This window comes from Juglans microcarpa x Juglans regia, chromosome 5S (genome assembly GCF_004785595.1).
Source record: "Juglans microcarpa x Juglans regia isolate MS1-56 chromosome 5S, Jm3101_v1.0, whole genome shotgun sequence".
Classification (NCBI taxonomy): Eukaryota; Viridiplantae; Streptophyta; class Magnoliopsida; order Fagales; family Juglandaceae; genus Juglans; species Juglans microcarpa x Juglans regia.
In genome coordinates this window covers 19,812,838-19,838,526 of record NC_054603.1, presented here as the reverse complement: position 1 = coordinate 19,838,526, position 25,689 = coordinate 19,812,838, and the positions used below count along the sequence as shown (strand labels likewise).

The following is a 25,689-nucleotide window of genomic DNA, read 5'->3' as shown; positions in this document are numbered from 1 at the left end:
ATTTTTTTTTTTTAAATATGTTTCTCTCATTGCTGTCCAACCAATTTTGTTGACGAATCGTTTGTGGTTTTCGATTGTGGCATATTAAGTATACTTTGCGGTGGGTTTCTGTCTGTGAATGTGGTTGGCTATCTTGGCTGCTGAAATGCCGAGAATTTGATGATGCTATCACGCAGATTTATTTTATTTTAATATGTTTCTCTCATTATTTTCCAACCGTTTTGTGGGGATTTTGGTTTTGAGGAGAATTTGGTGGAGTATCTGGTTTTGGAATGTGTGGAGTTTTCTTTTTTATTTATTTATTTATTTTTATTTTTTTACCGAAGAGCCGGTAGCCACACAGTAGTGACCCCGTCCCAATTTTATTAAAAAAATTCTCACTTATGGCGGAGGAAAACCATGGTTACAAGCCAATCAACTTGGTGGAGTTTGTGCTTATGGAATTTGTGAGGTTATTGGTTTTGAGCAGAATTTGGTGGAGTTTGTGGTTATGGAATTTTCTAGGTTATTGCTTTTGAGCAGAATTTGGTGGAGTTTGTGGTTATGGAATGTGATTTATCATTTTTTGTGGTTATCCACTCATTAATTTGTTGTTTTGTTGAGTCCTTTGCAATGTTCCGTATCTCTTAGGGGAGGGGGCTGTTATTAGGCTGTGATGATGGTATTATAGTGCGGGTTAATTCACAAGTGTTAATAGGGCCCCCATTGATATGACAGGGTAATCCTCACCCAGATTGCCATATTGCAATTTTGGTATTTTCCAGAAAAGGCAATGGATGTTCGGGTGGGGTTTTGCAGCTATTCGATGTGAATGGTTCCCTACTTACGCATGCTATCAATATTTCCACCATTCTGAGCCCCATTTATTTTTAAATTCGATATGAAGGAACCTGATAGGAATACTCTTATTTAGCATTATTCTGATTTTCATTGTTGTTTGGTTATTGTTTTGTGTGAATATGTGAATTGGTCAGTTCTATTATATTGCTTTTTTGCTGTGTCATTGTTTAAGAAAGTTATGTTTTGATAAAAAAAAATAATATGTAAATTAAACCCCATCGGCTGTGATGATGACAAAGCCTGGTGGGGATACAGAAAATTTATGGTCATTTCCTCAATGGTTAGGTAACCTAGACGGCTAACAAGTAGTGGCAACCGGTTGTTGCAGCCATGAGAGGGTGGCCAAATTTCGTGGATGTCACCATTTGGTTCCTAAGCCACCGATTGGAAAAATCACAAACTTCATACTTATGAGCCTAACATTTCAATGCATTTTTAGATATGGATTCACAAGATCCTGGACACATGTACTTCACCAACCTCTTCAGTGAAGATCCTCAACTAGACCCCACATACGGTGGGCAAAGTGGAAACTCTCCTATGACTGTTGATGACTCTCCACCCCTATCCCATAATGATCTTATCAGTGTTAGGAAATCAGTCAGGGGTGCGAACTTCACTCCCGAAGAAGACAAGTTACTTCTCTCCGCATGGCTTAATTGTAGCCTTGATGCCGTCCAGGGAACAGACCAAAAACACTCCCAACTTTGGTGTTCCTTCCAGTTCGAGCATTGTTGGCACCTGTTAAAGGACCAGCCTAAATGGATTTGGCATTCGACAAAGGAGGATCCAAAGCGAAGGACGACGATGTCCTCGTCCCCGACCCTGACCCCAAGTCGATGTTCGGGCGCTATAGTGGATTCAGTTTTTTATCTCGAGGCGGATAATGTGATAGATAATGACTAGATTGAATTCGACAGACCAATGGGAAGGAAAGCTGAGAAAGGAAAATGAAAGGCCCAAGCCATCAGCACAGGAGATTGTTGGGCTCAGCAAGCTAGAGTAAATGCTTTTGGAGGAGTCACGTGCTTAGGAGAAAGAGTATTTTCACCTCAAGGCTGAAAAGATGGAGTATGACAAGGAAAAAGAGCTAAATTTCATCCGTCTCAAGGATGAAAGACTGAGGTTGGACGCCGAGAAGATGGAAAATGAGAAGGAAAAAAAGTTAAATAAAATCCATCAAGAGGACGAAAGACTGAGGTTGGAGGCACAGAAACTAGAGCTCGCCAAAAAGGAAGCGGATCAGCGCATTATGATGATGGACGTGAGTGCCATGCCAGGACTGCAGCGGTTATATTTCGAGCAACTGCAAAGGGAAATCATGGCGAGACACAATAATGCAGGACATTTGGATTGATAAACTTTTTCTATAAAAAGTTTTATTTCTTTATTTATTTTTTTTAGACAATGAAGGATGACAATATTATTGATACTAATGCAGTTTCATTTTTAATTTGGACTGTGTAAATTGATATTTTGAAACAAGGAAATTGGCTATTACAATTTCAGAAACTATTACAGATTACCTCAAATGTAATCACTACTAACATGAATGAAATACGAATGGAAATTTAATTAACTCAAATATAGTTTATACTAACATAAAAGAAATACGAATTGAAATTTGATTAACTCAAATATAATCATTATAACATGAAGGAAATACCAATCAATTATGCGAGATGTCTACTGTTAGGAATATAATAGCCATTGATGTTCAATTAGATCAGCTTGGAGTTGATGATGTGCTGAGGTGACTTTAATATGATGATGGCGTTGGATGAAGTCCGTAAGCTCAGTTGTATGATTGCGCGATAGTTCGGGGACTTCATCATCAAGTTGATCATACTCAATGTTCGGACCCTCACTATCGTTACGCTCGTCTTCAATGATCATATTATGTAGAATAACACATGTCTTCATTATATTTGTTAGTTCCTTGACTTCGAACATTCAAGAAGGTCCACGAATGATTGCAAATCATTGTTGAAGTACCTCCAAATGTACGCTTGACATCTTTCCTTGCTGATTCTTGTGCTTCCAAAAAAAAAAATTTCTTATTCCCTTGTGGTGATGGAATCATCTTCACAAAAGTTCGCCACTTGGGATAAATACCATCCGCAAGGTAATACCTGTAATGCTCGTCCTTGTGGTGGGACTTTTTATAAAATGATTTTAGAAAGGACAACGGGAATTACCGTTTGATTTAAAACTTTTTACTTCCATACCCAGGGTGCAAGACTCTACGTTATAAAATAAAATGTACTTTGAGAATAAAAGAGGTTTACAGCATAAAACATCAATTTTAACAATAAAAAGTCCTCTCATATATTTAAACACTCATGCTTAGACTTCCATGCTCTTCCCCATGGGCCGTGTCCGTCCAGACGCGTGCTGCTCATTTGGTTCCTGTGGCGGGAAGGGCATGCAAAAAAACTAAAATGAGTCGATGACTCATAAGCATTACTTCATACAGTTAAAATATAATAACATAGGTTTTCATTCATGCATTCATCATTCCATACATACTATATATACATGCGTACGTGTAATCGTTTGAAAACATCACTAGACGGGTTTTTTTTCTTTAAAAATGAGTTTTCTTTTCGTAAAACGTTTATCTCGTCAGTGCCTTCATTTCTTAAAGAATGTAATGCATTCATACATTCATATATTCTTTCTTATCACTTTCATTGGCTGGTACACACTGTTACGCCCCGTGTGTTGGGGTTAACGGTCTTCCTTTGGACCTGGACTCTGCCCAGGGCCACAGGTTGGGAATCGCTTTTTAGTCAAGGGGTAGCACTGGGTGCACTACCAGTACTAGTTACCTGGTATTGCAATCTGCCCATTCCTTTGATACCCTTTTCATTCATTCATGTGGCCGTTACGTATTTTCATGCATTAAACGTTCAGTCCTTTCTTTCAATTAGGTCCTTTCAGTCATTTCATTCGGTTTAGTCCTTTCCTTTTCAGTCTTTTTCATTTAGCAGTTCATTCGTGGAAAACATAATTTAAGAGCATGGGCTTAAACATTCTCTTTCATGGCATCATTTAAAGCATCAGTTCATGGCATCCTCAAAATATCAGTTCATATGGAAGTTTAAAACACTTTCTTCGCTTCGTTTAAAGCATCAGTTAAAGCTCGAGGCACAAGCCTCAACATTTCTTTTCGTGGAAAATACATACAATAGATATTGCGTGTAGTCATTCATTCACATGCGTAAATTAATACTTTGGTTGCTTAAAATGGGGCTGCGAGGGCCGTACATACGTACACCTTTGAACACCTATACTTAGCATGTTTTTCATAAAATATCTTTCATGTCGTTTCGTAAGGCATCATAAAGAGAAAGCATTTCATTTTCATTTCATGTATTTTAGAAAACTCTAGAAGAGTATGAACATAATACTTACCTAGACTCCATGCTACTTTCATATCATGCAGTCCATTCATGTACTTGTCAAATGACAATCTGCATGCATACACATAACCTTGACGTCATTCTTTATCTAATGTATAAGCAACTAAACCTAGAACACATAAGCTAATCTTCACTTGGAACACTCTCATTCTATCCCATGCTCTTACGTACCCTTTACTATGCTAAAACTTTTAGGATCCACTTACAGTCACTACATCTTCCAAACTCAAGGTCTTATCTCGAGTGCTCATCCACTAAAGTGAACCCATGATTCACTTTAGGATTAAGACACTAAGACCTTCATCCTACTGTTCCTATTGACCACATTCCGATGCATGGTTCCGACTGACGGAGTCACGCATCCCAATCCTAGACAATACACCCGTCACTACCTCCATGCACCTCAGCTCAAACTAAATCCTCATTCCTATCCATACACGCCACATGGCTCTAAGCCAACTCCGAGGCTTAAGCACCGTGTAACCATGCTTAGGACAGATTACCCATTATATACGGTGAATCCGTCTGGCACATGTGTCTCACCAAATTATGCATATACCTTACCCCTTTATCACCTAAGGCCAACATATAACACATTGATCACATGCTCGTAGGGACAAGCGCCATATTCCGATACCAACCTTCCCTTAACTCGGTTAGCATGACTCCTCATGCTACCAATCCCTTTTGACAGTTCATCCCAACACTTAACAAGACAAGACTCCATTCACAACTATGCCTTACGTCAAGTCATATAGCTCAAGACTACTCCCGCGCTACACCATGACCGTGTCACGTCACCTCACATCCCGCTACGTCATTTCTACGCCAACTTTAACTCATCATGAGTACGGTCCCTCACGTACTTCTGTCACATCGTGACATCTTGTCACCCATCACAAGCACGACTGCCAGTAATCATGTCACTTCGTGACATTCCCCAGTCATGCTTCCGCTGCGCACTCTTACACTTGTTTTGCCACTTCACACATACTCTCAGCCATAAGTCAATTACGGTGACACTTGTCACCTCATACTATAGGCCACATCACAGCTACTTCGAGACACTGTTCTACAGTTCTCGACACTACTCACCACGCTCTACACCAATTAACCACACAACTATCCTTATCTCTGCGACACACCACACAGTGTGTCGCTGCACCTCATGGAGTACATTCCACGTGTACTCCCTTCACACACTCTACACCACACAGAGTACACTCCGCGTGTACTCCTCCCAATCCAGATTACACCAGGAGGGTATATTTTACATATACTCTCCTTATCCTACACTACACCACGTGAGTACACACTCTCTTCCCAATCCACACTTCACAGCACAATCTACAACACTACACAACACTTCACAGCACACGTCCCAACAACGCCCAACACTTCACTACACAGCACTTCACATATCCAGACTACACAGCGAACTCCATAAATACTAACAGCACAGTCTACAATCTAACCAACCACCCAACTAACATATAACTTAAATAACAAGGGAGAAAGGATTATACCATCGTCGGGGTTAACCGATGCGTTACTCGTTGTCGGGCATGGCTAGTGGCGGTTAGCCACATATAGTGGCTATTTTGGCCATTGAAGGTGGCTAGAGGTGCGGGTCTAAGCATAGGAGGGTCGGGTCATGGTCCTGGAGTGGTGGTCTCGTGGTCGTGCTAAGGTAGCACACGTTGGAGACACGGCGGCTTGTGGAGGAGCTAAGGCCGTGGGTCTCAACTTGGGAAATCAGAGAGAGAGCTTGGCTGGTCGTGGCTGGCTATGGAGGGGCTGAGGGAGGTGCAGTGGAGCTTGTGGTGACATTGGGGTGTCGCCACGATGGCTGGAGGCGGCGGATCTAGCAGTGAGGTGGAAGGAGAGTCTGTGAGAGAGTGGACATGCGTGAGGGGTAGATCGGGGCTATGGGTGGTTGGGGTAGGCCGATGGTGACCAGAGGAAGTTTGAGACAGCGGCTGGATGCCATGGCCTAGGTAGTCGTGTACGGCGGCGCAAGGGTGATAAACCAGTGTGTGAGGGGGAAAAGCCCATGCGTGTGAGGGAGGACTATGGGCTTCAGGTCAAGGCAGGAGGAAGGGGGAGGTAAGGGGAAGCTCATGGTTGTGCTCAGTGGCTGTGGGTGGCTGCGTACAGCGGCACACTGGGCGAGAAATGGGTTTTACCCATTTCGGTTGGCTTATCGTGAGAAGAGAGAGAGAGAGCTGCGCGTGGGGTACGTCGATGGTGGCTGGCCTGGTCACCGACGTGAGAAGATGCCAGTGGTGGTGGCGGTGAGACCGGGTGGTGTGCAGCGGCACTGGGCTAGGGGGAAGAGGAATTCAGTTGTGAGGAGAAAGGCGTGCGACGTACGTTGGGGGAGAGGCAGGAGAGAGAGAGGGAAGGGAAAAGTGAGGGAAAAAGAGAGGGGTTTGGGTTTTGATCCTAACCCTTTGTTTTGGGAACCTCAAAACAATCTAACTGTGGGGAATTAAAACACTAATTTGAAATGCGTAAACATTAATTTAATTAAAAGCACTGAGAGAAATTAAGGTAGAATATTATTTAAACTAAACTTTAGTTTATAAAATAATATTCCTTCATCATTAATAAAATGACGAAGTCTTATTTAATATCTTTAAAAGAATAAAACCATTTAATTAATCAGAGTTTTCAACATAATTTAAATCTCATAATATTTTAAATAAGTGAAATCATTTTAATAATAGATATTAAAATGATTTCTGATAATTATAATATTTTTGGAGCTCTTCAAAAATATTATAATTGTCTTATTTAAAATCTAGCTTAGTTCAATAACACTGAAAATATCCCATATAAATATTTCCAGTGCATTTAAAACACTAGACGTACTTTAGAAATCAGATAATATCTTTAGAAACATGCTATCGAGGTTCGGCACACATAACGAGGCTCGCAGTCCATCTGGTAGTTACAATACCTCATCTGGTAGTGGTTGCCATTGATTGTGTAATTAACTGGAGGAGCACGCCCTTGGACAAGGTCAGTGAAAATAGAAATCTCTCTAGTACATTAATGTCATTATGTGAACCGAGCATACCAAAAAATGCATGCTATATCCAAAGATCAAATGAAGCAACTGATTCTAAAATAATAGTTGGTTCACGAATGTGGTCGGAGTACATACATTTCCAAGCTGTGGGACAATTTTTTCACTTCCAATGCATGCAATCAATGCTTCCCAGCATTCCTGGGAATCCCCGTTGTTCACCAACCGCAAGCAATCGAGCAATATCATTGGCATTTGGAGACTGCAAATATTAATTTGAAAAAACATTTACTATTGTCTTAGAGAATTTTTTAAGGCTCTCCATTGCGATGCTTTCACCAATACGTATGTATTCATCCATAAAATCTTTAGTCACCCCATACGCCAGCATTCTAAGTGTTGCGGTTATCTTTTGTATAGAAAATAAACCGAGTCTTCCAGTATTATCTCTTATCTGGACGAAGTACGACTCGTAAGACTCTACCTCATTTAGAATACAGAGAAATAGGGGATGGCTCATCCGAAATCTCCTTCAAAATAGATTCGAGGGATATACTGGATTTTCTTTGATATAATTGTGAAATAGGCACTCGTAACCTTGAATATGATCATGCCGAATAAACTTACAGCGTTGGCGATTGGCACGATGCCTCGATGACTGTCCATCAGCCTTGTCATTAAGAACAACATCCAACTCATCTTCAAAGGATAAGTATGTGAGCAATTGGGGAAAGAATGTACAAGGCATTCGATGAAGGGAGTGGCATCTCAGGGGAGACTGTTGAATTTCGGTTCTTTAGATCAAATGAAACTTGAGATAGTGAGCATGTGAATGAAGGCAAAATGTGTATTTATAGAGGAAAAAGTCACCGTTACATATATGACAAAATATGTTACCATTTGAGACTGGAGAAAAAAAGTTACCTTTAGAGAAAAGACAAATTCAGTTACCGTTGGAGGTAGGAGTTCAAATTGTTACCGTTTGAGAAAGTCTTCAAAATCTTATCGTTAGAGAAAGGAGAAAAAATGTTACCGTTACAGATTAGACAAAAAATTTTATGACATATTAAAAAATTAATATTTTTATAATACGGATTTTGGTTTGAAAAATAACATTGTATTCGATAGTCAAAATCGTATAAGTATTTAGTAGAATGTGATATTTAAAACAAAAGATAATAAGACAAAAGAGTTAGTAGTTAAGATTGTAAATTGAAGTGAGAGAAAAAAGTAATAAAAAAGAATAGAGAAATATTATTTAATAGAATAGAGATAGGATGGGGAATGAGATGTAAGAGGCTTTTGAAAGATGAATAAAATTTAGGGAAAACTTCTAGGAATGTGTTTTTTAGTTAAATTATAGGGAATTTATGGAGAACCCAATGAGAATACTCTAAGAGCAGGGTCTTCAAAATCACAGTATAGAATGTCTAAATTAGGTGAGAATAGTTTTATTTGGACACTTGATAAGATATTAGCCAAACTTGATGAATAGTATTGGACACTTGGCACCAAGAGGAAACATGAGATGGAAATGTGAAGAAAATCAAGTACTGAGATCATGCGACCTAAGCAAAACACTATTACATCCAACCATCCAATTTGTGCCAAACCAAATAGGGTTCCAACCCTAGAGAAACCTAAAAAACTTGGAACCCAATTGAAACCCCAAAAGTTTGGTTGAAACTGAAATCCTAAATGATTTCTCCAAATCACAAACTTGCTTCCAAAACCTAAATGGATCTGGTTTCTAGCTTAGTGTTTAATCACTAGATTAAATCACTTCCACATGCTATTAACCACTCAAATTCATTTTATGACGTCATTATTTTCTTTTAAACCTTGAAAATTTTATTAGGCCAAGAAACAGTGGATTTGGGCTTGATAACAACCCAAACCCTAACCAAACTCGCTTTAAACCCCAAATTGAGGCCCATTCGGATCAGGCCCACGAAATTAGGCCACCTTTGCAAGGCTTGTAGAGGAAGTTCTTCCTGCCATGGCTGACTAAAGATGTGGCACCCTCGACCCCCATGTGTTATTTTTGTTGAGTTCGTGACACCGGGATGGTGACCACACGGATCACGCACCCCAACGACCAGTGCTCAAAGTGTGTACAACATACATTAAATGTACAGTAATATTCGCAGCAGAGAAAAAATAAAAGGGTCTTACTTTATTAAGTACCAGAATTGTTCAAAAAGCAGTAAAATAACTTTACAAATATTTTACAGTCTTCCGTCAGATAATTTAAAGAAAACAAATAACATAAGGGAAACAAGTCCCAAATGCTGAACAACATAACAACGACTTAAGCTTCTGGCGGAGTCGGTCCTTCAGGTTCATACTCGGGCTCTGCGTCAAACTCTACGGCACCATAAAACGGAACCGTAGGGTAAACACCACTATGAGATTATGACATCTCAGCAAGTAATTAACCAAAACAACATCCAAGAGATTTAAAACACATTTATACAAACAGGTGTTCCCATGCGGACAAAATAACAACTTACATTCATTTTCCCCAAAAATACCATTTTTATACTTACACCAAAAATCTCATTTTTGTCCCAATCATATTTATTATGAATTTACGCATGCACCACGGTCTCCCCTATGGACCGTCCGCACACCCTGGCTCTCTTCGTCACATCACGGGTAACATCCGTGCATGAGACTTCTTAACGAGCGATGCCCAATTCCGCGCCCAGCGCGTACATGGCCAAGCATCCTCTAACCTCGCTAGCCAAAGGTCACGGAATCGGTATGAGAGCGTTACCGTCTCGTCCGTTCCCGTCGTCACCCTGCGACAACTCAGAGGACGTCACGTCAGTCTGTTATGCTCCCGAGTGACCAGAGGAGCTCCACCGAGATAATAACCCATCTCGACTTGGGGTCGTGAAACACACGCACCCAATATCAATATCCAACAGACTCCGTGACATTACCGCACAATTTAATAAAACGATAAATATGTTCAACATTTTATTGGAATACGCATTTAAATAATTCATTTTACAAATTCTTAATAAACACCGAAATACAGTTTCACAAATACACGTATAGTCCCATCCTCCAATCCGGCCCAAGGCCCAATTACATTTAAAATCTCAACAACTCCGACGGCCCAAGGCCCATTTTTTCACAACACCGTTTAAAGCCCAACACTTCAACAAATACAATATATTTCCAATAAACCAACAATTTATAATTAAACAACAGTTATAAAGCCAATTAATATCACTTGATGGAAAATTACATACACACGTTGACTGGAATAATTTGAAAGATCACAGTTGTACAAGGCGACCGTGCAACAGCGGCACACAGCAAGACAGTGCCCAAAAACTTGGGTTTTTGTTACACAGCAACAACCAACAATTTCACAACACCATACACGGCAACAATCTCACAACACCCACCATTTACAACCCAAAATTTATCAAGAAACCAAGTGGAACTTTTTTCAAAAATCAGAACAAACACCGCACGGCATCTCACTTAGAACTCTCGGATCACACCAAAATTCCTGATTGATTTTCTAAAACAAAACCAAACACACTCGAAACAAGCTTACAAAATTACTCGGTTTCACTCCTAAATTCACAGATAACACACTCAAACGGGGATCCCCAAACCATGAGAAGCCGTGGCCTATTTATAGGCCAAATGCGGCGGTTCGCATGGTGTGCGTGTCGCACGGTGGAGGAAGGAAATAACGGCAGCATGCCGTGGAGAAAAAGAAGTCCTCACGCGGACGCATGGCACGGCGACACTCACGGAAGCCATGCCCATCGCCACCGAGGAGCTTGCAGAAGGACAAGTGACCGTGCGATGCCACGGGTTGACAGCAAGCCCTCGGGGTGCATGCCGAACGACACGAGAGAGTGAGATGTAGGTGGAGGTGGCTCTCGGCTGGGATCTACTTTCGGCAGCAGCTGCGTGGAAATTCGGTGGAAGAAGCAGAAATGAAGAAGAAAAAAGGAGGAAGAAGAAACAGGAAGAAGAAGCAGCAGGGTGCGGCGCATGAAGGGAATAAGATGGAGCCCTAACTCCATCAAAACGGCGCCGTTTCTTTTAGTAGGGGGCTGGGTTCTCACGGGCTGGGCCGATCTTCGGCTGGGTTCAGTAAACACACACACACAACACACATGGCCCAACATAATAAACAAAAATAATAAGTCCATAAACAAACACAAGCCCAAAAATAAAAACAATACAAATAATCAAAATAACATACTCTAAAATAAATTTAACAAAACAACAAAAATAAAATACCAAAACAAATAACAAACAACATAATTAATTAACACATTAATTAATATAACAAAATAACACCTCAAAAATAATAAAAATAAGGATTAAAAATTCAAGTGAAACTAGAGATCTCACAACCTCCCCTCCTTAAAAGAAATTTCGTCCTCGAAATTGCCAAGTTCTTCATTGATTCAAAAACCAAGATACAATACAAAGCTTATCAAAAGCTTGAGAAAGAAAGCAACACTCAAATTACCCAAACAAGTAAGGGTAGAACTTTCTCATATCTACCTCTCTCTCCCAAGAGAAATCCTGAGCCAAAGGATCTCCCCATGATACCATAACTAATGGTATTGTCTTAGATCTCAACTATTGCTCCTTTCTATCCAAGATCTGAGTTGGAATAACTTCATACGTGAGATCAGGTCGAAGTTGAATGCTTCCGGGGTCAACGAAACGCGGTTCTTGCTGCCCAAAGCTCTTCTTTAATGACGACACGTGGAAAATATCATGAATCTCTCTAAAATATTCAGGCAAGGCAATACAATAAGCAACGAGTCCAACCTTCTCCAGAATTTGAAAAGGACCAACATATCTCGGGCTAAGTTTCCCCTTTTTACCGAAACGCTTAACGCCTTTCATTGGAAAAACCTTGAGATAAACCCAATCACCATCCTTAAATAATAAATCTCTTCTCCTCGTGTCCGAATAACTCTTTTGACGACTCTGAGCTGCTGCCATCTTGTTTTTTATAACTTGAACCTGATTTCTCATCTCCTGAATAATTTCTGGTCCAAGTAGATTACCTTCGCTAACTTCATCCCAAAACAAGGGAGACCTGCATTTTCTCTCATAAAGAGCTTCATAAGGGGTCATTTGAATAGTCGCTTGAAAACTGTTATTATAAGCAAACTCTATAAACGACAGATGATTTTTCCAACTTCCTTTAAAATCCAAATCACAGGCTCGCAACATATCCTCAAGGGTCTGAATAGTGCATTCTGATTGGCCGTCAGTCTGAGGACGATAAGCACTGCTGAATTTTAACTTGGTGCCCAAAGCTGTTTGCAAAATTTTCCAGAAGTGAGATGTGAAACGTGGGTCCCTATCTGACACTATACTCTTGGGAATTCCATGAAGACGTACAATTTCCTTGACATATAACCGAGTCAAACTTCCCAAAGTATCAGTGTTAGATATAGGTAAGAAATGGGCACTCTTGGTTAGACGATCAATAATTACCCAAATTGAATTTTTTCCACTAGGCGTTCTTGGTAGTCCTATAACAAAGTCCATTGCGATGTTGCCCCATTTCCACTCAGGAATAGGGAGTGGTTGAAGATAGCCAGCGGGCCTTTGATGCTCGGCTTTAACCTGTCGACAAGTTGTACATTTTTCAATAAATAAAGCAATGTCTCTCTTCATACCTTCCCACTAAAAACTTTTCTTCAAATCTCGATACATCTTTGTACTTCCAGGATGAACAGAATAAGGAGCTGCATGGGCTTCAGTCAAGATTCTTTCTTTAAATTCTGAATCTGTAGGAATCACCCTACAATTTCGGAATAAAAGAATATCTTCTCTACTTAGACTGAAATGCGCGGGTCCTTGCGACTTCTTGACTCTTTCTCTAATGTCACACAACTTAGAGTCATTTTCCTGCAGAGTCTTTAACTCCTTAAAATCAAGAACTCGGATATCAAGAATTGAAGCCAACACCTCTTCCTGCTGTGAACTAGTAGTAAGAAGTCTCCTTATACCAAAAAGAAGAGAGTCTAACCCTGATGACTCAGCCTCACCAACTGAATAAGACTTCCGACTTAGTGCATCTGCAACCAGGTTTGCTTTCCCTGGGTGATACTTAATCTCACACTGGTAATCACTGATTAAATCTAACCATCTCCTCTGTCTCATGTTAAGATTTTTCTGCGAGAAAAGATGTTTAAGGCTCTTATGATCAGTGTAAATTTCACAAGTCTCGCCATATAAATAGTACCGCCAAATTTTGAGAGCGAAAACCACAGCTGCTAGCTCCAAATCATGAGTGGGATAATTCTTTTCATGATCTTTTAATTGACGAGATGCATATGCCACGACTTTTCCTTCCTGCATGAGAACACATTACAAACCAAATTTGGAAGCATCACTAAAAACCACAAACGGCTTATGAGGTTCCGGAAGTGCCAAAACAGGTGCTGTAGTTAACCTCTTTTTCAGCTCCTGAAAACTCTTCTCGCATTTGTCAGACCAAACAAACTCAACATTTTTCCTGGTAAGAGTAGTGAGAGGTCCAGACAATCGAGCAAAGCCTTCCACAAACCTGCGATAATAACCAGCAAGTCTTAAAAAACTTCAAATTTCGTGCACCGTTGAAGGACGTGGCCATGCCAATACAACTTTGACCTTACTTGGATCAACTGCTACTCCATCTCGGGACATAACATGACCAAGAAATATCATCAATAAAGACTATCACAAAGGAATCTAGATAGGGTCGGAATACTCTATTCATCATATCCATAAATGCTGCAGGGCATTTGCTAATCCGAACGGCATCACTTTAAACTCATAATGCCCATACCTAGACCTAAAGGCAGTCTTAGGTATATCCTGATCCTTTATCCTCAATTGATAGTATCCCGATTTTAAGTCAATTTTTGAAAAAGTAGTAGCACCTTGAAGTTGATCGAATAAATCATTAATCCGAGGTAGGGGTACTTATTCTTAATGGTTACCTTATTGAGTTCTCGGTAATCTATACACATTCTAAGGGTACCATCATTCTTTTTAACAAACGACACTGGTGCTCCCCAAGGTGAAAAACTAGGCTGAATAAACCCCTTATCTACCAATTCCTGTAATTGACTCTTCAGCTCTTTTAACTCTGCTGGCGCCATTCGGTACGAGGCCTTATGAATTGGTGTCGCACCGGATTCTAGCTCAATGGCGAACTCCAAATCACGAACAGGTGGCAAGCCGGGCAAATCATCCACAAATACATCAGAGAATTCCATCACAATCGGAATATCTGCAACAGATTTCCTTTCCGAAAGTGCAGATACCACATGAACCAAATAGGCATCCGCCCCATTAGCTAAGTCCCTGCTTGCTTGAATGGCAGATATAACTGCAGGTTTCGCCTTTATCTTACTTCCTGCAAACTCTAAATACTTACCCCCAGGTAGTTGGAAACTAACAATCCTACTACGACAATTAATGCTGGCGAAATACTGATATAACCAATCCATTCCTAGAATAATGTTAAACTCAAGTAATTTAAACCTTATCAAATCTGCCTTAAGAGTCATTCCATTTAAAACCAGAACACCACACAGTTTCCCCATTTGGTAACTTCACTACCAAAGACTGTGATAAAGGTTTAAAAACCAGGTTGCACATCCGAGCAAAGGTGGCAGAAATGAACGACTAAGATGCTCCCGAGTCAAATAAAGTGCAAGCATAATAATCATATAGTCGAACTCTACCTGTGATGACTCCAGCATTTTGGGTTTCCTGAGCTTCATCATCTACCTCACCAGGTGTCACAGCATAGACCCTAGCTTGAATAGTTGGTCTTGAGGTAGTCCTCCCACCACGGTAACAGCCTTGATTTGCCTGTATGATGGTAGGGCAGCTGCGAGCAAGATGTCTTGTTTGCCCGCATCTGAAACACTGAATCCCAGACATGTGGCACTCGCCGACATGCGACCTATTGCATTTGCCACATATTGGTGCTCGACCTCCCATTCGTACTCCGGTGGCCATCTGTGGTTGGGCCCCAGTCCTAGAAATAAACTTAGGTGCAGATCCCGAACTACTTCCTTCCCCGAAAACTCTTCTCTTTTGCCCAATTGGTGTAGCAACAGGATCAATAAACTCCCGCTCTGCAATCGAAGCAACCTCTACTAATTGCTGAAAAGTCAGAATTTGCAAGCAAGCAACCTGTCTACGGATCTCCCGCCGTAGACCCTCCTGAAATCGCTCGATCCGCATCTCTTCCATAGCAATCAAATGTGTAGCAAACTTCCCGAGTTCTATAAACTTCCGGGCATACTGCTCAACCGTCATCACCCCTTGTACTAAATTGTTAAACTCTCGTGCCTTTTGTTTCCTCATAGTACTCAGGAAGAAAAGATCATTGAATTCCTTTTTAAATCGCGGCCAAGATACCGCCGGAATAGATCCTAACTCCATTTCCAGAAGCTCCCGCTTGGTTCCCCACCAAGCAGTCGCATCACCTTGCAACAGGTAACTTGCGTATAACACCTTTTGAGTTTCAGTACACCCACAGATCTCAAATGTCTTTTCGAGATCACTAATCCACTTTCCAGCACGAAGTGGATCCTCTTGCCCAGAAAAAGTAGGGGTCCTATGAGCTAAAAAGCGTTCGTACGGACAACCGTTCTGTTGCTCCCTTTGCGGCGGAAAATTCTGTTGAAGAAATTCTGTCATACGGGTTAAAGCTCTAGCCATGGCGAGATTCCCATCAGAACGAGACAAGTCAATATCAGGTTCCGGATGCGGTATTCCCGATCGGTCTATCCTTCTAATAAAAACGCGTATTTTTAAAACTCGATATTTAAAATAAATAACAATTAAAAATATACAATAAAATTTTCTGGTACTGCACCTAGGTATTTACACGGTGTTACCCAGAGCCAGACCGCTCTGATACCACCTGTCGCGCCCTCGACCCCCACGTGTTATTTTTGTGGAGTTCGTGACACCGGGATGATGACCACACGGATCACGCACCCCAACGACCAGTGCTCAAAGTGTGTACAACATACATTAAATGTACAACAATATTCGCAGCGGAGAAAAAATAAAAGGGTCTTACTTTATTAAGTACCAGAATTGTTCAAAAAGCAGTAAAATAACTTTACAAATATTTTAGAGTCTTCCGTCAGATAATTTAAAGAAAACAAATAACATAAGGGAAACAAATCCCAAACGCTGAACAACATAACAGCGACTTAAACTTTTGGCGGAGTCGGTCCTTCAGGTTCATACTCGGGCTCTGTGTCAAACTCTACGGCACCATAAAACGGAACCGTAGGGTAAACACCACTATGAGATTATGACATCTCAGCAAGTAATTAACCAAAACAACATCCAAGAGATTTAAAACACATTTATACAAACACGTGTTCCCATGCGGACAAAATAACAACTTACATTCATTTTCCCCAAAAATACCATTTTCATACTTGTACCAAAAATCCCATTTTTGTCCCAATCATATTTATTATGAATTTACGCATGCACCATGGTCTCCCCTATGGACCGTCCGCACACCCTGGCTCTCTTCATCACATCACGAGTAACGTCTGTGCATGAGACCTCGTAACGAGCGATGCCCAGTTCCGCGCCCAGCGCGTACATGGCCAAGCATCCTCTAACCTCGCCAACCAAAGGTCACGGAATCGGTACGAGAGCGTTACCGTCTCGTCCGTTCCCGTAGTCGCCCTACAACAACTCAGAGGACGTCACGTCAGTCTGTTACGCTCCCGAGTAACCAGAGGAGCTCCACCGAGATAATGCCCCATCTCGACTTGGGGTCGTGAAACACACGCACCCATGCAACAATATCAATATCCAACAGATTTCATGACATTACCGCACAATTTAATAAAACGATAAATATGTTTTTCAACATTTTATTGGAATACGCATTTAAATAATTCATTTTACAAATTCTTAATAAACACTGAAATACAGTTTCACAAATACACGTATAGTCCCATCCTCCAATCCGGCCCAAGGCCCAAATACATTAAAAATCTCAACAACTCCGACGTCCCAAGGCCCATATTTTCACAACACCGTTTAAAGCCCAACACTTCAACAAATACAATATATTTCCAATAAACCAACAATTTATAATTAAACAACAGTTATAAAGCCAATTAATATCACTTGATGGAAAATTACATACACATGTTGAGTGGAATAATCTGAAAGATCACAGTTGTACAAGGCGACCGTGCAACAGCGGCACACAGCAAGACAGTGCCCAAAAACTTGGGTTTTTGTTACACAGCAACAACCAACAATTTCACAACACCATACACGGCAACAATCTCACAACACTCACCATTTACAACCCAAAATTTATCAAGAAAACAAGTGGAACTTTTTTCAAAAATAAGAACAAACACCGCACGGCATCTCACTTAGAACTTTCGGATCACACCAAAATTCCCGATTGATTTTCCAAAACAAAACCAAACACACTCGAAACAAGCTTACAAAATTACTCGGTTTCACTCCTAAATTCACAGATAACACACTCAAACGGGGATCCCCAAACCATGAGAAGCCGTGGCCTATTTATAGGCCAAATGCGGCGGTTCGCATGGCGTGCGTGTCGCACGGTGGAGTAAGGAAATAACGGCAGCATGCCGTGGAGAAAAAGAAGTCCTCACGCGGACGCGTGGCACGGCGGCACTCACGGAAGCCATGCCCATCGCCACCGAGGAGCTTGTAGAAGGACAAGTGACCGTGCGATGCCACGGGTTGACAGCAAGCCCTCGGGGTGCATGCCGAACGACACGAGAGAGTGAGATGTAGGTGGAGGTGGCTCTCGGCTGGGATCTACTTTCGGCAGCAGCTGCGTGGAAATTCGGTGGAAGAAGCAGAAATGAAGAAGAAAAAAGGAGGAAGAAGAAACAGGAAGAAGAAGCAGCAGGGTGCGGCGCATGAAGGGAATAAGATGGAGCCCTAGCTCCATCAAAACGGCGCCGTTTCTTTTAGTAGGGGGCTGGGTTCTCACGGGCTGGGCCGGTCTTCGGCTGGGCTTCAGTAAACACACACACACAACACACACGGCCCAACATAATAAAACAAAAATAATAAGCCCATAAACAAACACAAGCCCAAAAATAAAAACAATACAAATAATCAAAATAACATACTCTAAAATAAATTTAACAAAACAACAAAAATAAAATACCAAAACAAATAACAAACAACAAAATTAATTAACACATTAATTAAAATAACAAAATAACACCTCAAAAATAATAAAAATAAGGATTAAAAATTCAAGTGAAACTAGAGATCTCACAAAAGACTACCCAAATTGCCCCAAGTTGTACTTGCTTTGAAGTCCAAGGCCAACTCATCACCACCCACTCACTCGGCAGTCTAAGGGCACAAAACCATGTGCTGGTTTTGCCACTTGTTTTGGTTGACACAACTATCTCTCAAGTGTCATTCATAGCCTTCTCATCATCCCTCAATTGTGTAAGAAGGCTTCCAGTCCATTTCCTTTTCATTTCATCCTTTTCCAACACGTTTCTTGGAGAGAAACCTAAAGATTCTCTTAGAATGTTTTGCTTGCACGCCATTTTTGAATTTTTCCATGTATTTGCTCATGACATTTTCTTCACCCGAGTTGTTTCTCTTTGAGTTTATTTTCTGTGGATATATTTTTTGTTGATTTCTATGGTCATTTGATTGGTCAAAACTTATTTTAACCTTAAAATCATCATACTAAGCGGTAAACTGGAAAGTGCTTGTTATCTTGGTGTTTTTGACCAAGCTGCTAGAAAGTTCCTGGCCTATTTTTTATATGGAGTGTATTTAATATGTTCATATGAAAATTTGATGAGGAGCCATTGCATTTTATAAGCTTTTGATGAAATTTTTTCTCAGATCTAAAAACTTGGTAACTCGAAGGAGAAAAACAGTTTTTCTTTTCTGAAAGCTTGTATCTTTTGCGGTAAAATCATGCTCCAATGGATTTTATATTTTTATATGATTATCCTAAGTCTTTGATTGACTTGTTAGGATATTAGTTTGAATATTTTTTCTGTAACACCCCGTATTTTAATGTATTTTTAATTGAAGGGTTATTTTAATTAATTTAAATATTAGTTCTCTTGTTTTAAGTTTATTGGATTTTTAGCTGGTTTATTTTTATGATTTTTAATTTGTGAAAATTATTTTGATATGCTTTATTAATATTAATTATTGTTATGCATTTAAATTGCTCTTTATTTTAAATTAGTTTATTTTTGGATTTAATTATTTTATTTTCATTTAACCACTACGTTTAAATTATTTTATTTGACTTGCTGTTTTGAAATCTTTTTCGTTAGATCATTTGTGCCAAGATGTGAGGATTGGACCTCATTTCTTTCCCTCACTTTTTTCTTTTCCCCTTTTTCTTTTCTTTTTCTTTCCTTTTCTCCTCTCTCTCTCTTCTCCTGCACAATTTCCTTTCTCTCCCCCGTCCATTGCGTCGTCCTCCACCCACTGCTGCCGTGCCCCATCGTGGTCATCACCGCCCCTCCCGTTCTCTTCCCCTCCGGCCGGCGACCACCCCTTCCATTCCCAACCCCTCTCGAGCAGCCATTCTCCTCCACGCAAGGCTTCAAGCTGCAGCACCTCTTGTGTTTGCGCGCCGCCGTTGTGCCACCATTGACCACCATTTCTTCACCACATCACCGGGTACCTCCCAGCAACCTAAACCACCCATCCCCAGATCCGATCTGCCATCGGTGAAGCTCCACCATCTACTTTTTCAATTTGAGCATTTTGGCCTCCAAACACCTCCCACGCCGCCACCCACGGCCAACCACCACTACCATTAGCTTCACCGACATCCCTAAGCCATTTCCTAGTAATCTCAAGTCTTAGTTTATCCCTGTTCAAAAGTGGATTTTTTAGACCCACGACCATAGTGCATTTTGTACTGTTACGTTACTGTGCCGCCATTTCTAGCACCTCCGTGATCCTTCAAAAATTATACTATGGAGCTGTAAGTATTTTTCCAATGAAATTTCATGATTTAATTGTATTTTTGTACTAACTCATTTTTATTATGATCTGTTGGCTGTGTCGGACTGAGTCCGAGGAGTAAGGGGGTCGGATGGATTGGAGAATGGAGTTGTTGTGTGTTGTGATTTGTTGGTTGTTGGATATTGTGTCGTTTCATGTAAATGACATATTTGCATGCATGTTCATGTTTGTAAATGAAAATTGGGTTTTCGCATGATTGCATAAATGTTCATGTGTATTTTATGAAAACTGGGTTTTCATGTGAGAAATGGATTTTGGGTGCATGTGTATAACGACCTCAAGCTGAGATGGGGCATTATCTCGGTGGAGCTCCTCTGGTCACTCAGGAGCGGAATATACTGAGTGATGTCCCCTGGGTTGTCGCTGGGCGACAACGGGATCAGACAGGATGGTAACGCTCTTGTGCCGACTCAGTGGCCCCTCTGCTGGCGGGGGTTAGAGGATGCTTGGCCACGAACGCGCTGGGTATGGAACTAGGCATCGCTCGTTACAAAGTCACTTGCACGGTCGTTACCCGTGGTGTGACGAAGGGAGCCAGGGTGTGGGGATGATCCCTAGGGGAGATCATGGTGCATACAGTTAAAATGGATATTGGGCCATTTTCTGGAAAAATGGCGGTTTTGATAATTGGATATGTGGACTATTTTCTGTGAAAATTGTGGATTATTGATTTGGGCCATCTTTTGGGAATTTCTGGGAAAATGTTTTTATGGAAATATTTTGGGCCAAATGGGATTTTGGCGTGCGTTAGAAAATATTCATTTTCGGGAAAAATGGTATTTTGGGCATAATGCATATTTCATCATATGCATGCATAATTGTTGGTTACATTAATGCATTTTTATTTTCGATGGCTTTTTGGATTATACTTACCTACGGTACCGTTTTATGGTAACGCAGCTTTTGATGCAGATGATGCTGAGGGTGAGCCTGAGGATTTGGATTCGCCCAAGGAGTGATATGGGATCACTTGTTCTTGTATTTGGACTTGTATTATATTTTTCGGGATAACTGTATAACTCTTTTTAAAACGTTTTACTTATGTAAATTTGTATTAAAAATTCTAGTACTTAATTGACTTACTTAAATTATCCGCGGCATTGTTTATTGTACATTGTTACATGTGCACACACTTGGCACTATGTTGGGATGCGTGACCTTGTTGGCATCCTCCGGGCATCTCGATTCCCGAGTTTCCGTACATGGGGTCGGAGGCGCCACATTTTCTGTTGGTTTTAAAAATATGATTTTTTATGCATGAAGAGACTTGGTTAGGTTTGAGGTTTTCGGGTATATGGATGTTTTGATGCAAATATGGCTATGTGATCTTGAGTTTAATGCTTCTGTCTATTCAAGAATTTGATTTTAAACCATGTGATGTTGTTGGATTTGTGATTTTTGCTTGATGATTCAAAGCATGATATTTCTTAGGGGTTTGTTAGAAGTATATTGGAAGAGTATTTTGAAACTTTTAGAGTATTTTTAAATGTTTTTAAAACTAAACAAAACCTTGGGAATCGAAGGTTATGTATATAGTTGAAGCTTGGAGCCTTGTTTGAAAATGTTTTATGATTTAGTGAAGTCGACTTTGTTGGTTGATCTTGTATGATTTTTAAACGTAGGATGTGAGATCATCCATGTTGCCATATTTCAATTTTAAGCATGAGGAATGGAGTTGATAGAATTGCAACAAAAATCAAGAGTTTTTGCTTTTGATTGTTTCAGCCTTAGTATGTTTGTGATAGTTGTGATGTATTTTAAATTTTTCTAATTAGATATTTGAATTTATGACAAAATTTACATGAGGAATGTAAATTTTGGTGACTTTGGAGTTAGGGGTAAAATGGTCATTTTCTCACATACAGATGGTAAAATGGTAATTTTACTCTAATATAGTATTATCATGTTTCTAAGTTATTAGTGATGAAGTTCTAACGTTTAGAAATCCTTACTTAGAGTTTTTCATGGTTCGTGTTTTCTCCGTAACGCGACAATCACTGTAAGTTACTTCTAACTTACTATCAGATCACTATGTGTGTGATGGGTAAGAGAACTATTGTTTATGTACTTCTGTTATCCTATATGTCATGCTATGCCATGTCACTATATGTATAACAGTTATGCATATTATATTCTGTGACAACATGTTTATATGTGTGACAACCCAAACTTAGCCAAGTCCTCGTCTATTACTTTGATTATGTTTAGCTTAACCCACTTAGTGATCTATCCAAGTTTTGGCATGTAGAAAGCATCACAGGCCTTGCCATCTTAGAGAAGAGGCACCCAAGCCCACTAAGAGGACCACCATGGGATAGTGAAATTCGGCCACTAAGGGACTTGGGCTTAGGGAAAAACCCTAATTATGGTTTTGGCATGGGAGGTGTCTTCTTGAAAGAAGAAAAGGCTTTCAGCTTTCCTTAGAATTACAATTATTAGGAACCTAAGGAAGAAGCAACTTAGTTAGCACATTGATGCCACTTGGCAACACATGCATGAAGATTTCTAGAAGAAGCTAATGAGATGGAAGAGGATGTAGGGTTCAGCACACACCTAGGGCACACACCCATCTCACCTACCAACCTACCATATGGCCAACATGCAAACCTACATCCTGGGTACTTTGAACCTGGACGTGAAAGTGGAAGAAGGGGGAGAGAGGGAGAAAAAGGAGGGTTTCGAAACCCTAAAAGCCACATGCGACCCATAAGATTTTGGTGAGTTCAAAGGAGTTGTGCATACCAACCATGAAAAGGCCACCTACTTTTTACACTTGTCACACATGAGAAGAGATGTGAGAGTTTTTGGAAGAAACGAATCATGGGCAATAGGAAGGGATGCCTAGAACCAAAACATTCTTAGTCCCTAAATGCCTCGGCCAATACTTTCATCACACACAATCGCCCTTATCTTTTGCCACTTGTCATGCTTTGAGGGCTTCTAGAAAGAGAGGTGCATGGGAGATGTCAAGAGTTTCCTGCACAAGTTCCCAAGAGACCTTAAGATTTCTATCAAGCAACTTCACGCCTACCTAGGGAAGACCAACCAACACTTAGCCAAGTGTCATGCATGCACACGGATTGGGACTTTCTAGAAGGAGGGAATGCATGAGAAAACGAAAAGACGCATGGGAAACACACACACACACACCCACCGATGTTCTAGAAGAATCTTTGTGAGGGAAGAGCAAGAGATGGACGACAAAGGGGAACAAACTCACACACCCTACATGCCACTTGCCACATGGCAAGCATGCACACGTCTACAAAGCTCAAACCTAGGTTTAGGTTTTATCAAAGGACGAGTATGCCCCAGAGATTCATTGAACTTGGACCACATGAAGGAGCATGCCCAAGGAGCCTTTTAAGATTTCAGATTTTGACAAGATACAACGCCACATGTCAATCATGCAGATGGTCTTTTGGACTTTCCAAGCAGAGACAATGGACGGACTTTGACACATGGGGTCCATGCAAGGATATTCTTAGATTGCCTAGGAAAGCAATGATGTGGAAGATGAAGAGGATTTCTAATTTTCATGGACTCATGCCACTTGGTAAGATAATTCTTTTCAAGAACATTTTTTAGATTTGTGTACCCTATATCCTAGTCTAGTGCACCATTTGTCCCACATGCAACAACTAATGCGCCACTTGTCCCACATGCATCACCTAGTGCACCACTTGTAACAACACCGAGACCCGTGGAAGAGCCAAACCACCTATAAAACTGCATAGTTTTGATGTGTGAAATTTTCTTTTCCTTTTCCCCTCCTTTTACCCCGACAGTTTCGCAGTTTTATCCTTCTCGTGTTTGTCTCCTTCCCGTCAGTTTTATTCTCACCATCTCATCCATATTCACACCACTTCATTTCAGTTTTCTCTCTCCAACTGCCTCTGACTTTGTCATGCCACACTACCCCACAAACTCTCTCCATGCTTTTCTATTTTCTCAGTAAGTTCTCACCGCCCCACGAACCAACCACTGCCCAAGCACTCCTCTCGGTTGGTCCCACTACCATGAACCATCAGAGAGGTGTTTCACGTCCTATGCAAGCCGAGTAACGTAGCAACCATGGGCATTTCTTTACGTACTCTGCCAACATGGCACCACCAATTGCCTACGGCTACTTCACCATGGGAGAGCCCCACTGCCAAGTCTCTCCACGTTGTGGTCCACTTTTTCAACCAGCCAAGACACCTGGAAACAGTGGCCTCCCAAGGAGGCAGACCGCTGCATTGCAAGATTACCTCCATTGTCGCGGTTCGTCCTCCACTGTAGAACCTCCAAGCTACATCATCACTGGCCCAGCCCAACCACAACCAACCAGGACGGCAATCTCTACTCAGTCACCACAGCCGCAATGCGAACTACCGTACTAGCACCACACACATGACGCCAACCACTTGGAACCACGTGGAAGTCAGCCCCTCTAGTTTGTCGTCCTTTTCACGATAAACCACTGTCATCCTCTCTATTTCTCCATCTCTTGTCTTACTCTCTCTCTCTCTCTCCCAATGCCCAGCCGCTGAGTGCACCACCATCAACCTCCACCCAGCTCACTACCCCATCGAGCCTCTCTATCTCTCTCGGTGAGTATGGTTTTCCGTCGCACGAGTTGGGTCTAGGGTAGTTATAAATTTGTAGTTCCATATATTTGTTTATATATTTCAGACTTACCCCCCATGAATTTTATGTTCATTTCCTAAAACACCCCATCAGTAGGCAGATTGAATAATAGGCCTGATATTATTGTTTATATACTTTGTGAGGGCTTGTTTTAATTACAAGAACTTATAAAGAAAAGAAATAAGGATTTAAATTGTACTTTTTTTGTATTAATATTTTTACAAATGAATTTCATAAGTAAATAGTATGTATGAAATTTTAATTTTTTTAACCCGTTAAAAATTGATTAAGTCTATTGTTTTTAAATGAAATTTTGGCGTTAACTTTAATATATTTTGTTATAATTATGTTAAGAGAATATTAAGCAGAAGATTTATTTTACATGGGCTTAGTTGTAATTGAGTACTTACGTTAGCCATACAGTTTAGCTTACCGAAATAATTTAGAATTTAATAGTAGGGGAATTAAGCAAAAATCGATGAATTTGAGAAATAATGATATTTTAGGGTTACGAAAATATTTAGATTTTTAGGAAAAATAAGTTATTTTAGCATTCACGTTTAAGTATTAAAATACGTGTTTAATGACAAATTTACGAAAGTTACGTGAATATCTTATAGGTGGCGAGTAATATTCTTTTTCTTTAAAAAAAAAAAAAAGAAGAGCAAGGGTAGTCAAGTGTCCAATAGTGACCCCCGC

General features: G+C 40.6%; 1 protein-coding gene and 1 long non-coding RNA gene across 2 annotated transcripts; one reads left to right on the top strand and one right to left on the bottom strand.

The window, feature by feature from the left end:
* Positions 1-1,276: 1,276 nt before the first annotated feature.
* On the top strand, positions 1,277-11,996 carry LOC121267380. Its single transcript, XR_005940976.1, has 4 exons — positions 1,277-1,550; positions 8,209-8,215; positions 8,318-8,324; positions 11,986-11,996. It is a non-coding gene; the product is annotated as an uncharacterized LOC121267380 (long non-coding RNA).
* A 2,983-nt stretch (positions 11,997-14,979) lies between these two features.
* Positions 14,980-16,026, bottom strand: LOC121267176. Its single transcript, XM_041171037.1, has one exon. The coding sequence runs from the start codon at positions 16,024-16,026 to the stop codon at positions 14,980-14,982; it is 1,047 nt and encodes a 348-aa protein (XP_041026971.1).
* Between the last annotated feature and the right edge of the window lie 9,663 nt (positions 16,027-25,689).

What these genes read in the sequence shown, in the direction of transcription:
- LOC121267176 (XM_041171037.1), bottom strand. Translation starts at nt 16,026, where the DNA reads ATGGCTAGAGCTTTAACCCGTATGACAGAATTTCTTCAACAGAATTTT.